Genomic DNA, 15,980 nt, shown 5'->3' with positions numbered 1-15,980 from the left:
ACTTCTCTTATTTTCCCATCACGCCTCTCATTTTCTCCCTCACATCTCTCATTTTCTCCCTTACACCTCTCATTTTGCCCCTCACTCCTCTCATTCCCCCCTAACACTTGTCATTTCGACCTCACATCTGTCATTTTCTGATCACTCCACTATTTTCCCTCACTCCTCTCATTTTGCAGTCACACCTTTTCATTTTCACCTCACACCTCTCATTTTCACCTCAGTATATACATGTTTGTCATCTCCCTTATATATAGTATACACCTGTATGTCATCTCCTGTATATAGTATATACCTGTTTGTCATCTCCCCTGTATATAGTATATACCTGTGTGTCATCTCCCCTGTATATAGTATATACCTGTATGTCTTCTCCTTCTATATATAGTATATACCTGTATGTCATCTCCTCCTGTATATAGTATATACCTGTATGTCATCTTCTATATAGCATATACCTGTATGTCATCTCCTCCTGTATATAGTATATACCTGTAGGTCATCTGCTCCTGTATATAGTATATACCGGTGTGTCATCTCCTCCTGTATATAGTATATACCTGTAGGTCATCTGCTCCTGTATATAGTATATACCTGTATGTCATCTCCCCTGTATATAGTATATACCTGTATGTCATCTCCTCCTGTATATAGTATATATATATGTGTGTCATCTCCTCCTGTATATAGTATATAGCTGTGTGCCATCTCTCCTGTATATAGTATATACCTGTGTGTCATCTCCTCCTGTATTAGACCTCGTCCACACGTTATTTGGTCATTATTTTTACCTCAGTATTTGTAAGCTGAATTGGCAGCCTGATAAATCCCCAGCCAACAGGAAGCCCTCCCCCTGGCAGTATATATTAGCTCACACATACACATAATAGACAGGTCATGTGACTGACAGCTGCCGTATTTCCTATATGGTACAGTTGTTGCTCTTGTAGTTTGTCTGCTTATTAATCAGATTTTTATTTTTGAAGGATAATACCAGACTTGTGTGTGTTTTAGGGCGAGTTTCGTTTGTCAAGTTGTGTGTGTTGAGTTGCGTGTGGCGACATGCATGTAGCGACTTTTGTGAGATGAGTTTTGTGTGGCAACATGCGTGTAGCAACTTTTTGTGTGTCGAGTTGCATGTGACAGGTTAGTGTAGCAAGTTGTGTGCAGCAAGTTTTGTGCATGGCGAGTTTTGCGCGTGGCGAGTTTTATGTGTGGTGCCTTTTGAGTATGTGCAAGTTTTGTGTGAGGCAACTTTTGCATGTGTTGCAACTTTTTGTGCATGTGGCAATTTTTCCGCGTGTGCAAGTTTTGCGTGTGGCGAGTTTTCCATGAGGTGAGTTTTGCACTTGTGGCGAGTTTTGCGTGAGCCTAGTTTTTGCATGTGGCGAGTTTTGCGCGTGGCGAGTTTTGAGCGGCGACTTTTGTGTTTCGACTTTTAGGCGAGGTTGGTGTATGTGTGGTGAAATGTGTGCTGAGGGTGATATGTGTTCAAGCACATTTTGTGTGTGTGTTCATATCCCCGTGTGTGGTATCTCATGTCGGGGCCCCACCTTAGCAACTGTACGGTATATACTCTTTGGCGCCATCGCTCTCATTCTTTAAGTCCCCCTTGTTCACATCTGGCAGCTGTCAATTTGCCTCCAACACTTTTCCTTTCACTTTTCCCCATTATGTAGATAGGGGCAAAATTGTTTGGTGAATTGGAATGCGCGGGGTTAAAATTTCACCTCACAACATAGCCTATGACGCTCTCGGGGTCCAGACGTGTGACTGTGCAAAATTTTGTGGCTGTAGCTGCGACGGTACAGATGCCAATCCCAGACATACATACATACACACACACACATTCAGCTTTATATATTAGATATATATATATATCTCTCCATTAATTCCATGAAAAGTGGTTACATGCAGGGTTATAGATAACGTTTACAGTAACCAAATTTACAGTGACAGACTGGTACAGAGGGGAGAGGACCCTGTCCTTGCGGACTTGCATTCTACGGGATACATTCTAGATCCAATACCATATAAGGAAAATAAAAGGTTTTAGCTTAGCACTTTCAAAATGTTAAAGACATTCGAGTTCAAGGACTCCCCCTATGGATTTACCGGTGCTTGACTTTAAAATATTGAGGTTTAAATAGTCCAAATATTTCAGAAAAGTGGCAGTCATCGTTCAATAAAAAACCTTTATTGAAACCACTGTTAAAAGACAAAGGTCTACAGAGAAGGAGAAGTGTTTGTTCAGTGCCAAATGCCCGTCACCTATACTAATCCCGCAGCTTTGCATCTTTTGAAAGGTGGTCTAAATAAAGGTTCTGTTAATAAGACTGCGAGTGAGTAGATTCATACTTAGGCTAGGTTCCCATTGCGTTAATGGGTTAACGCTAACGGACTGCTTTGCCCGGCGAAAATGTCGCAATTAACGCCGTGCAACGGGTCCGTTAGCGCACCCATTGACAGCAATGTGTTTTGTGCCTGGAGCGCATCGCTAGCGCATGCCATTTTCGGCACGCGCTAGAGATGTGCCGTTCATTTGTGACAGAGCAGCGTCCGAGGTCCGTCCCTCGCTAGCGCAGATCGGGGATCTGCGCTAGCGGGGACGGCGAACGCGGCCCCAAAATAAACATTGCGTTAGCGCAATCCGCTAGCGCTATGCGCTTAACGGATTGCCCTAACGCAATGGGAAGGCTACTTTCACACATCAGGATTTTGCCGTCAGGCACAATCCGTCGAATGTTGAAAAAAATCCTACTAGCATATCCAGATAATTGGGTTAAAAAAAATTGGAGCATGCTCAGTTTAAAAAACTGGAATCCGATACTGGAATCCGTCATTTTCTGGATCCGGCACCCATTCTAGCAAAAAGCCAGAAGTGCCGCATCCGGCGCTTCCAGATTTTTTTTTGCCAGAGACAAAAAACGTTACCATTTATGTTTTTACAAGACGTCGGAAACTCATCCAGTGCAATCTGGCGCTAATACAAGTCTATGGGGAAAAAAAAACGGATCCAGCGGTAGTTTTTTCAAAATTTGCCGGATTGAGCCTGACGGCGAAAGACGGATGTGTGAAAGAAGTCTTACAGTTCTTTCGAAATTCACATATACATTAGCAGCAATAAATTGGCTCAGGTCTGATCTTTTGCATTGAAGCTTCTAATCAGAGTGTGCAAAGGTCATTGTGAAAGGACCTTTATGATTGGTGGATTCTGTTATAAACTGTGAACTAGTATTATCTGTCGTTGCATTCCTGCCTCTGATGATGAAACTGCTGAAAAGTCTTCTGTATAGAACATGAAGTATGCCCATGTGCATTATGACGACTTATTGGAGTACACAGGGGCCCTCTTCTGTCCGTGTCCACCAGTGTACAGATCATACATATAAAGTAAAAAAAAAAAAAAAAAACTATCGAACATGTTTAAATCATACATGTATCAAATTCTGATTTAAAAGTAGGTCATCTTTATTGTCTGAACTTGGCCTATGTCTCAGAGATGAGCCGCCACTGCTCTCTTCCTTTAAAGGGATCGTGTCACCAGATTTTTGCTACCCCATCTTGATTCCAGTGATGTCTTTTTTCTGCTGCAGATCTACCAGTTTTCTGTATGTTGAGATCTAAATATCCCCGCCCACACCACTGATTGGCAGATTTCTATAAACACTGTGCATAGGCAGAAAGATGCCAGTGGTGGGGGCGGGGTTACACAGAGCTCATAAATATGGATGACTACATAACGGCAGGTGTACTAGTCCTCTAGTGATAAAATTACTGCTTTGAGCAGGAGATTATCAAAACTACAACAAACAGCCCAGCAGGTGCCATTGATGAAATCAGGGTCTCTGTCTCTACCTTACACTGCTCTCAATTGGGTGGCAGAGAGACGGTGTCCGGCTCCTTCTAAGCTCACGCAAGCATATCCTTAACCCAAGCTGTGCCAGATGACCGCAGCTGATCGCTGGTAAGTTTGCATTATGAAGTATCCAGCACAGGAGGATCGCTGCACATACCCAGAGTCATCACTGGTATAAATAACATACAGCATTATTCTCCATGAATCACGGTTGGACTAGACTCCGGGATGAATAAGGACACGTTATGTATCGCTGGTGTACAAGGACCTGTTCCCATGGAGACTATTCACCCATCACCGGAAATTATTGGGTAACGCTCACACTGAAAATAGAGATGTATATATTATACGACATCACACAGATATGAATAGCTATTCCACAGGAAATTCACCTGGAGGAGGCCATTGCCAGTCACCACAGGCAAAAGGATCAATACAGAAAAAACTTTTTGACAGTGAGGGTGATCAATGAATGTTACAGGCTGCCACGTGAGGTGGCGAGTTCTCCTTCAATGGAAGTCTTCAAAGAGAGGACAGACATGTGTCTGAGATGGTTTAGTGACTCCTGCATTGAGCAGGGGGTTGGACGAGCATTCTATGGTTCTATGAGAACATCGCCTAAAGGGTTACTCCCAAAATACTATGTGCACAACTTACTGATGGCTGGGAACCCCAATGCTGGTACTGCCAGCGAGCCTGAAAGATGGGCTCTGCCAGCCGCTTCCTGAATGGAGATGTGGCTGTGTATGCTCTGCTGCTTTTGCTCCATTCATTGTCTATGGGGCTGATGGAGAAAGCCGAGCACAGCACTCTGCTATTTCTCCACTATTTACATACTCTACAAAAGTAATCTTTCAGGACAATTTTCCACCTTAAAAAAAAAAAAAGTGTGAACAGATCCTTACTGCAACTACAGCATCTTTACATGACCATTTCACAGCAGGATATCACTTCTAGAGTAGTAAAAAAAAAAGCCCCCCATCTCACCCAATAGTCTCTGAAGGTCCATAGCCCCCTAAATAATTCCCCAATATCACACACACACACACGAGAGAGAATCCCAACCCCCCAACGCTGACCTGCAGGCAGAGCCCATTCTCACATTCAGGCCGGCAAATAATAAAATAGGTCAAATTGCCTTTTTGGCCATGTTTCAAGCTCAGATAATGAGCATTCTTCCATCATGGTGGTACAGTGCACAGACTCCCAGTACGGTCACAACACCACACTTGAAGAATTTGAGGTCAAACTATAAATCCGCAGGAGCTTTACTACATGAACAGACTTGTGGGATGAATGAATCCATGAGTTTAGCTGGCATTAAACTTTAACGGGGATCTGTCAGTAAGATCAACTGCCCCCAAATCACACATATGGACATGAAGCTTTACAAAGTGTAAATCCATCAACACCTTATTTTCTTTTATCTGTTGCTGCATTCCTGAATAATAAATGTTTTACTTCATATACAAATGACGTATTTGGTGCTCTGGGAGTGACTGAGCACTTAAGCTTAGAGTCTATACCTCCAGAGCTTGTTTATCTGGCCAGCAAATAAGACAGTGGGCTATAAATCAAGCTAAAGAGGCAGTGGCTCCTTAAAGGGAACCAGATGTGTGGAGGAAAAAAAACTAACCTGCAGATATGTGGGTAATGTGCAGCTTAATAGTGTTCTGAAGCTGTGCAGCCTCCGCACTGACAGCTCCATCACCATGAGGAAATTAACTTTATTACTCGCAGAAGCCTCCAACTTTCAGTCATCCCTAGTGCATGTATGGCTGTAATCGCACCCCTGGCACTGACTGACAGCCAGCTCTAGAGTGCACCAGTGCTAAGCCAGGTGTCAGTCAATGCTGGGGCGTGGTTACAGCCGCAGCTCACTTTTTATAGATTAACTGCATATTTGCAGGTTAATAGCATTTTTTACATGACCGATTCCCTCGAAGTGCTTTCTCACGATCTGAAAATTATTTAGATGTGGGAGTCCTCAGTGGTTGATACCTTTTAATGGCTAACTGAAAAGATGGTAAATTGCAAGCTTTCGAGACTACTCAGGTCTCTTCATCAGGCAAAGACTACAGGTACCGTCACATTTAGCGACGCTGCAGCGATCCAGACAACGATCCCACTCGCTGCAGCGTCGCTGTTTGATTGCTGGAGAGCTGTCACAGACAGCTCTCCAGCGACCAACGATTCCGAAGTCCCCGGGTAACCAGGGTAAACATCGGGTTACTAAGCGCAGGGCTGCGCTTAGTAACCCGATATTTACCCTGGTTACCAGCGTAAACGTTAAAAAAACAAACACTACATACTTACCTTCCGCTGTCTGTCCCCCGGCGCTGTGCTTCTCTGCACTGACTGAGCGCTGGCCGGAAAGCACAGCGGTGACGTCACCGCTGTGCTCTGCTTTCCAGCTGGCCGGCGCTCACCGTGCAAAAAAGCACAGCGCCAGAGGACAGACAGCGGAAGGTAAGTATGTAGTGTTTGTTTTTTTTTTACATTTACGCTGGTAACCAGGGTAAACATCGGGTTACTAAGCGCAGCCCTGCGCTTAGTAACCCAATGTTTACCCTGGTTACCAGTGAAGACATCGCTGAATCGGCGTCACATACGCCGATTCAGCGATGTCTGCAGGAGGTCCAGCGACGAAATAAAGTTCTGGACTTTCTGCAGCGACCAACGACATCACAGCAGGATCCTGATCGCTGCTGCCTGTCAAACTGAACGATATCGCTAGCCAGGACGCTGCAACGTCACAGATCGCTAGCGATATCGTTCAGTATGAAGGTACCTTAAAGCAAATTCTGAAGAATCTGAGCACTTAATGCCTCATTTGCGTATGATTGAAAATGCCAATTGCTTGGAAATGCAGCAGCAAATAGAAGATCTAAAGAGGTCATTGGATTTACTTTGCAAAGACTAGCATGCCCATATGTGCAGTTTAAGGAAATGTTGAGCTGTTGGTGAGCTTTTCATGCTGCAGATTCTATTAAGTAAATGAAGTTAGTTCCATTTTTTCACTACGGTTTTGAGTGCAGTTTTTGCATGTGTTTTTATCTAAGAGTTTTTGTCTCTCCTTTGTATATCATGGTTTAAACCAAGCTACTTTATTTTTAAACTTCCTGGTATTTGGCTTCGACAAAACTTATTGATACAGTCATGTACGGATTACAGGCGTTTTTGACAAATTTCCAGCACAGAAATACACTTAAAACTCATGCATTTTTTTTTTTACCTGTGGATTTTCCCACACCTAATGCAAGTATACGGGAACAATCTGCACATAAAAGCGCACCTGGAAGAGAAATCGACATGTTGCCGATTGAATCACGCACCTCAGGCCAGTGTACACAGAGTAATGATAAAAAGCTCTGTGGGCTCGAGAGGTCTACAAATCCCATCCACTTTGCTGTTTTTGATGCAGAAAAAATATACAGGGTAAAAAACTCACCAAATCATAATCGTGGGCACACAGCCTACAAGGGGTTAATTCTATTAAGAGATTCCCTTTAAGACAAGGACTAAGGCCCCTATCAAATTCAGAAGCTGGCATACATGGCTTTGAAAAATGGCAACATTTTTGCAGTATGCAGACTTGTAAGACAATGTAAGGACTTTAGTAGTTTTCTCGCCATCTTGGCAGAGGTGAGGGTGTTCAGTAATCTTGGCAGAGGTGAGGGTGTTCAGTAGGGGGTGGGTGAAGCACCACATTTTGTCTTATGCATGACGTATGGTGTTCCCTACCCCAGAAATCTTACTGCAGTCCCTGGCTGGAGTAGGATTAGTGGGGAGAAGCACGCGCCTCTGATCACACGCTCTTGACGCTTGATGCATCAGGCGAGTGCCTCCAGCACACCTCCTCATCAAAACTAGATGATTGGGGCCAAAGATCATTTCACTATATGAAAAAAAAAAAAAAAATGAAAAATGCACTTTCCATAGATACATTAAAGATCTTTTTAAATCATTCGGTCAAGCAATTCACACGAAAAAAAAAAAAAATTATAAGCCAATCTGAAAACCTGGGTATTCCAGTCTGCATAATTTACCACTCATCCACTGGATTATGCATAACCGTTAAATCGGAGCGGCACACGCTCCAATCATCTCCTCTACGAAACACAGCAATTGACGAGGCCCTCAACCTTCAGACCCACTCTGATCTAACAGGTGATCATTTGTGTGGACCTGAATACAAAAAAAAAAAAAAAAACGCGTATACTCACGTCATAAAGCAGCGCCATTCCAGCAATATCAATGCTGCTGTTCCCGTGCCGGCTGCAGCCAATCAATTGCCACTCATCAGCAGAGCAACGTTGGATTATTGATGAGACAGTGAACGGACGCTTGTGGGTGCAGCTCATCACTAGTCCGACAATGCCGATGTTGCCCTGCCACAATAATTAAGGCGGTAGCTGACGGGCGGCCGCTGACTGATGTGCCACACGCGCTTTGCAGCCAATGTCACGACAACTTCCAGCAACAGCGGTGCTGGCATCACTAGGACGGCGTTACTACAAGAGGCGAGTGCAGTTTTTATTGTATATGGGGTCCTAAATTGATTAAACTGGGGATGTCCAGTAATGGTAAGGCAGCATTGTGGCTCAGTGGTTAACACTTGATTTGCATCGCTGGGGTCCTAGGTTTAAATCCCACCAAGCACAACATCTGCATGGAGTTTGTATGCTCTCCCCGTGTATGCGTGGGTTTCCTTCACATAAGACCCCAGAAACCTGGCGCTGAAATTGCTAGAACGCTGTCGGCGCCAGAGGTACCCATACTGTTTTACACAGGGAACTATATAAATTGAGAACAGGCTGTCCGAGTAGTGGACAACTCCTTCAGAGGTGTTTTCCATCACTGGACATCTCCAGTTTAATCAATTCAGAACCCCATATAAAATACAAACAATGTATACCAACTCTTAAACATCTAAAAATTAGGCTGAATTTACACGTCCAGGTTTCACAGTCCACATACAATCCACAATACCCAGACTTGTCACAAGTCCCCAATCCTGAACTACCAGCCTCATATATACCTATGTGGGCACTGCTATCATACTGATCTGGGGTACACACTATGCCATAAACGAGATAGATATGGGTTCCCTCTGTATGACACTTATGAACTGGAGTTGCGGTTTTTGTACATTCCCTTAGTCTTTAATAATGAAGAAGCCAAGAGAAAAACAGGTCAACGCCTTTTGCTACATACACTCTTCTACAATGAAATTGTAACTCCAAGAATGAATAGTGGTGGAATTATGGGAATCACAAGGTGGCTAGACCTGTTACTGATCTGCAAAGGATGAAAAGATAGATGTTTAGCCCATGTAGGCTGCTCACAGTAGCATCCGAAACATGAGTCTTGGAGTTGTGTTATCGAAAACGGCTCCTGAACACTTTGGAGACATGGCCATACTACTGGCTTCACGATCAAATTAATGTAACACAGAACGGTAAGTGTTCCTGGAATGAAGACCAGTGAGGTCTTGGTACCATTCGTTATGACACCCACTTCATATTCCAGGAGTATGACATTCCCTTGTGAAGACCTCTTCACTTCATTGCCCAAGTGAGCTCCAGAATAATCTCTGGCCATCATTGCATCCAAGCCAAAAGCAGGATACCACCGTCCATCTAGAGATCATGTGTACTATCCCAAGAAGAGACCTTCAAAAGGGAACATCACAATGGTCCTAATCCAGGGATTATGGTGTGAGGGTGCATAATGAACGGTAGCTGGACGTCTCTAGTCTTCATTACAGGTAGCCACTAACGGCTCAGCATTACGTTAATTGGTCATGCTGCCAGTGGTACAGCCATTCCTCTAAAATGCCCCAGGAGCAGTTTTTTTTTCAGTATAACAACGCCAGGCCGTGTATTGCTCAAGTGTCTGTAAGCAACAGCTTGGCCTAAACGCTAGTTTCACATCTGCGGTTACGGTAAGTCCGCAGCGTATCGTCCGCAACGGCATGCAAAAATACATACAAACGTCTGATAACGCAGCGTTTTTTATCCGCATCAGCTTACACATGATGGTAAAAAAAAACACAGCGTTTGCATGCGTTTTTACATGTTTGCGCTTTTTATGCGCATGCGTTTGATATTTCCAGGAGGGTGTGTCTTTAATGGGCATGTTTAATCAGTTCCTGGACATGCGCAGTCTGAAGTACGCAAGCGTATCAAACGCATGTGTACGCATGCGTTCCCATAGACAGTAATGCGTTTTTTGCCGCATTCCTTGCGCTAACAACCGCATACGTTTCTAGGCGGAAAATTGACGCCTCTAAAATGACTACGTTGCGTTTACCACGCCACAGCGCAGATGACGAAACGGCGCATGCGTCAAACGCGGCAAAACGCAACCGATCGCAGACACATGCGTCCCTAATGATAAATATAAGAAAACACAATGCATGCGGATAACTGCGGAAGAAACGCTGCGGACACAACCGCAAATGTGAAACCGGCCTAAACGTGCCAAAACGGCTTGTCTGGTGCACATCCTTGGTCAGCAACAGCAAAGGAAGCTGTCAGCAGTGGATCTTGAAGATTTGTGGCTCAATTGCTTAGAGTGTGGCAAAACATTCCCCAGAAAATCAATAACCTAACCAATAGCAATCAAGTCGTGTTAGTGCAGGGATTTCTGCATGTGGCGGTCGTACTCGATATTGGAATAAATCAAGAGGTTTTAAAAATTTTGATTAAAAAAGTCTATCAGTGTTATTTCTATAATCCCAGGACTTTTCCTTCTTGGTGCGGAGAGAAGGAATGCAACATGGCCCTTACTGAGAACATAGTAATACCACAGCCCTAAGACCATGTAACCAGCAAGGCCCATTAACTACAAGCCTGTCTTTAAATATATCAAGTGTGGGAAACTAGAAGAACCGGTTCCCCCAGCACAAACCACTCATTACTGGGCATCTCTTGCTGCCATCACTTGCTCTATTTTTGGAATGTGACATCTGGTATTTATCCCAAACTATTTTTCCCCTCAGTCCCCTTCTGCCTGTCACCACTGTAATAAAAGTGTGGGCACATTCACATCTCCTGCAGCGTAACAGCACCCACTGGGAAGTAAGCCAAATGTGTAATGCCTTCTGGAAGCTCTGGGGGGCAGTGCACAACAGGGATTCTCTCTTTGGGGGGCATGAATGGCTGTTATGCACCACCCCCTCAGGCCCCGCATTAAGCAGAATACAGTATATGTATTCTACTTATTGCTTCTTTAATTGGAGCACTCAGGATGCGTAATAACCATTATTATGGTTATTACCACAGAAGATGACCAAAGAGGGGTCATTTGCATAATACAACCAAGAGAACTCGGTAGAAGCCTGAAAGGTAAAGGGTTAAATTACCAAATGCTCCACGTATGAAAGACGGCAAGACCCCTCAAATGCAGGAGCCGAGTGGACTGATGACAGTGGCCCCACGCGTATTGCCCTAGTAGAAAGGGCTCCCCTGACTAAGCCCTTTCTACGAGGGCGATACGCATTTGGTAATTTAACCCTTTACCTTTCAGGCTTTTACGGAGTTCTCTTGGTTGCATTATGCAGATGACAGACATATATATATATATATATATATATATATATATATATATATATATATATATATATATATATATATATATATATATATATATATATATATATATATACACACACACACACACAATATATGCATATCTGTGTATATTGGGCACTATAACATGTACTTATATTTCTGAGTGGATTGATTCTTGTCTGGTTTTAATTATGTTATGTCATCACTCTGATGACATTTGAGTGAAGCCCGATTTCCATGGAATGACAGAATGGAGAAGATGGGAGATTTTTTTACTCCATCTTCTCCTCATCTGAGAGAATCTGATGGCACTAAGCTCACACGTAGATCAGAGTGCAATTAGTATAATCAGACCAATTCTCTTGGATGAGGGAATCTACAGTTGTCTGCACTTGTCCTAAGCCAGACTCCTCCAAAAGTAACTGTCTGAGGGGTTTGGCCGTTGGTCAGGGCACGGTTTGGCTGTATGCGATGCCTTCGATGTGAAGTGGGGGCACAAGTTATGGAAGCCACACTTACACAACCCCAATATAACAGGAAATGTATACAATCATTATATGGCCTCTTCCCCCTTCTCAGAGAGAAGCGGCAGTGTGATGGGACTGGATGCCCACTGCGGCCATGATCACACAAGCAGGGGTTTTCTGATGATTATACATAGTATACAACGTCAGTCATGAGGAGAAGCCGGACAGGTGAGGAGGGCGACAACAAGAGGGTGATGAGCACCTATAGGGACCCTCTATGGCCTGGGGCTAGGTGTCCTGCCAGCTGAAGCCCCCAACAATAGACAACGATTTTACGCGCAGATCAGCCAGTCAGTATCGAGACTGATCAAAAACCGCACTGTCAGTCCCACCTCATCACATGATGGAACTTCTTGACAAGACTTCTATTGACAGACGTCTCTTACACAGGGGTCTCATGCCATCCGCTGCAACTTCTAGAAGCCCCCATAACCTCTATCTACCAAGCAGTGCTGTCCTATGAGAGATGAGAACTGCTTTGTGTACGCAGTAAGCCCCCCGCAGTAAGCCCCCGTGTAACACCGCCACCCACAGGTCAGGAGCAGGAAGCCCCCGTGTAACACCGCCACCCACAGGTCAGGAGCAGGAAGCCCCCGTGTAACACCGCCACCCACAGGTCAGGAGCAGGAAGCCCCCGTGTAACACCGCCACCCACAGGTCAGGAGCAGGAAGCCCCCGTGTAACACCGCCACCCACAGGTCAGGAGCAGGAAGCCCCCGTGTAACACTGCTGCACACAGGTCAGGAGCAGGAAGCCCCCGTGTAACACTGCTGCACACAGGTCAGGAGCAGGAAGCCCCCGTGTAACACTGCTGCACACAGGTCAGGAGCAGGAAGCCCCCGTGTAACACCGCCGCACACAGGTCAGAAGCAGGAAGCCCCCGTGTAACACTGCCGCCCACAGGTCAGGAGCAGGAAGCCCCCGTGTAACACCGCCGCCCACAGGTCAGGAGCAGGAAGCCCCCGTGTAACACCGCCGCCCACAGGTCAGGAGCAGGAAGCCCCCGTGTAACACCGCCGCCCACAGGTCAGGAGCAGGAAGCCCCCGTGTAACACCGCCGCCCACAGGTCAGGAGCAGGAAGCCCCCGTGTAACACCGCTGCCCACAGGTCAGGAGCAGGAAGCCCCCGTGTAACACCGCCGCCCACAGGTCAGGAGCAGGAAGCCCCCGTGTAACACCGCTGCCCACAGGTCAGGAGCAGGAAGCCCCCGTGTAACACTGCTGCCCACAGGTCAGGAGCAGGAAGCCCCCGTGTAACACCGCTGCCCACAGGTCAGGAGCAGGAAGCCCCCGTGTAACACCGCCGCCCACAGGTCAGGAGCAGGAAGCCCCCGTGTAACACCGCTGTCCTTACCACTGGTAGTCATCCACAGCAACCACTGACGTCACACACAGTCACTATGGAGCAGGAACCCCCTGCACCTTGCAGACCACCGATGACCCCAGTAGATGACCCCTGTGTGTGACCTGACACCCGTCACCAGTGACATCTATGAGGGGAGAGAAGTCTGGCAGTTTTGGCCACTTTAGTGGCACAGGACAGTAGCGGACAGATGTCAGGACCACCCAGGCTGCCCCCTGCCCCCCACGGTCATGGCCTGAGGACCCCCACCTCTACGGACAGTGTTCCCCCATATCAGTAAGCTGCTCCTTAAAGTCGCAGCCAAACTTACAAATTTCTTGGACTTTTCTCCTGGTCCCTCCTCCGGGTTCTTCATCTTCTTCTTCTCCTTGGTGCTCTTGGTGGGAGCAGGAGGACCACCACCTCCATAGCCGCCGCCGACCGGAGGGTCCATGCCGCCGGCTGACTGTCCCGGAGGCCTATGCAGCTGAGGACTCGCTCTCCGGCGCTAATAATCCCGCGTTTCCGCCCAGTGGTAGTAGCCGGCTTCCCCGCGGTGAGTCCGGGCCCCGCGCACGTCCTGCGCCCGGCGCTGCCCACTGAGCGCTCACTCCCCCTGCAGCACGCGCTGGCCGGGCCTCATTAGCATAAACGCTGCATATTCATGAGCGGGCGCGCAACAGGCGATCCATTCACACGTGAGGGCGGAAGAAAGGGCAAAACTCCACTTTCAAACAACTTCTTCCTCAGCACTTCCGGGTTCAGGACGGACCATGTTCTATCAGAGGGGTGGGGGGAGGCTGAAGTTAAAATGCTTCTCGTTCATAGGGTTTTTATCAATAAATGTGAACTTTTAAAAAATAACATGCATTAAAATAGTGAAGTGCAAGGAAGAAAGTGTTTTTCTTTGTCCGGGTGCAGGTTGGAATGTACCATCTTGTGTACGTCACCAAGTGGGTGTGTTTGTAATCCATAGCTACGCCGACACCGCCATCTGCTGGTGGAGGGCGGCAGTGCAGGAGCTGCTGTGAGTGTGTGACTGCCGGCCTCACTGCCTTTGCAACTTTCCTTTTTTCTTTATTTAGTTTTAATAAATGTTGCTGGTCCCGTTATTTATGAACCAGACATCATTTTCTTTATCTCGATTCTTTTCTCTATCAATATTTTTTTGCTGCTTTGGCTGAAATGCTAAGAATATGTTCACACTACATTTTCCTTTTCAGGTGGTTTTGAGTAGGTTTGTTTGAAAAAAATGCCTATAAATTGATCGGAATATGCTTGAACAGCATGGCCACATCGTACTTTCCTCCCACCTTCATCCAACTCGCTCTTCGACAACCCAATGTCCGGCTTCGGTCTCCACCACTGAAATCATCTCAACCAAAATGACTAAGGATTTACCGCGGAAGCTCATAGACAATTCTCTATACTCCTTTGAGACCGGTCCTCGGCTTTTGACACAGACAACCACTCCCTTCTACAGCAGACCTTATATCCTCCTAGATCTCCTCATACCCCACTATCCTTACATTTAATGTCTCCCATTCCCACACTACTCCTTCTTCCTGCCCTCTGTGTCGGTGTCCCTCAAGGCTCCATCCTATGCTCCTGGGACCCCTACTCTTCTCCATCTACACCTTTGGCCAGGGACAACTTATAAAGTCCCATGGCTTCCAGTATCATCTATTCCCTGATGACCTGTAGATTTCCCTCTATAGCCCAGATGTCACTTCTCTGCCATCCTGAATCCCAGAGTGTCTATCAGCCATATCCTCCTTCTTCTCATGGACAAAACCGAACTCATCATCTTTCCTCCATCCCACTTTACTCCCCTCCCCGATCTATCACAACAAATACCATCACACTTTCCACTGTACCAGAAGTTCGCAGTCTCAGAGCAACATTTTACTCTGCCCTTTCCGTCAAACCACGCATCCAAGCTTTTACCACCTCCTGCCTCCTCCAACTCAAAAATGTTTCCAGAATCTGTCCTTTTCTCATACCTAAATCTGCTAAAATGTTAGTACATGCCCTCAACATCTCCCGCCTCGACTACTGCAATATCTTCTTCTGTGGCTTTCCAGCTAATACTCTCGGATCTCTCCAGTCCATCCTCATCTCTGCTGCCCAATTAATCAACCTCTCCCCACTTTACTCCTCTGCTTCTTCCCTCTACAAATCCCTTCATTTGTTTCCAATCTTCCAGTGAATCCAGTTTAAACTGCTAGCAATGATTTACAAAGCCATCCATAATTTGCCCCTCCATACATCTCCAGATACCTCCCCACACATAATCTCACATCCTCACAAGATCCCCTTCTCTCCTCTGTTCTCGCACGATCCACACCCAATCGCCTCCAAGTCTTCGAGGCATCCCCTATCCTCTGGAACTCAGGTCCTCAACATGTCAGATTGTCTCCCACATTTAGAACCTTCCAACAGAACCTAAAAACTCATCCAGCCTGCAATAACCATCTGCCACCTCACTACCACCAGAGCTGCTGCAACCCCCACAACCAGTTGTCTCCTACTCCCAGGGGCGGCACTGACAGTTTGGGGCCCCTATGCAAGAAAAGAGTCTGGGCCCATATATATATATATATATATATATATATATGTGACGCCCAGGAGACCGGGATACCCAGCACCGGACCAATGGAGTCTGTCTCTTGAGG

The 15,980-nt window shown here is 46.1% G+C and overlaps 1 protein-coding gene across 1 annotated transcript in view; it reads right to left on the bottom strand.

The window, feature by feature from the left end:
* The window catches only part of DIAPH1 (diaphanous related formin 1), a 266,129-nt gene extending 252,083 nt beyond the window's left edge, over positions 1-14,046 (bottom strand). Inside the window, exon 1 of the mRNA XM_069763736.1 lies at positions 13,637-14,046. Coding sequence (XP_069619837.1) covers positions 13,637-13,759 — 123 coding nt within the window. The 5' untranslated portion in view covers positions 13,760-14,046. The remainder of the gene's footprint in view (positions 1-13,636) is intronic.
* Positions 14,047-15,980: the final 1,934 nt, after the last annotated feature.

Source organism: Ranitomeya imitator, chromosome 4, assembly GCF_032444005.1.
Source record: "Ranitomeya imitator isolate aRanImi1 chromosome 4, aRanImi1.pri, whole genome shotgun sequence".
In the NCBI taxonomy this organism is placed as follows: Eukaryota; Metazoa; Chordata; class Amphibia; order Anura; family Dendrobatidae; genus Ranitomeya; species Ranitomeya imitator.
The sequence above is the reverse complement of the archived record's forward strand: the minus strand, read 5'-3'. Positions and strand labels throughout refer to the sequence as shown.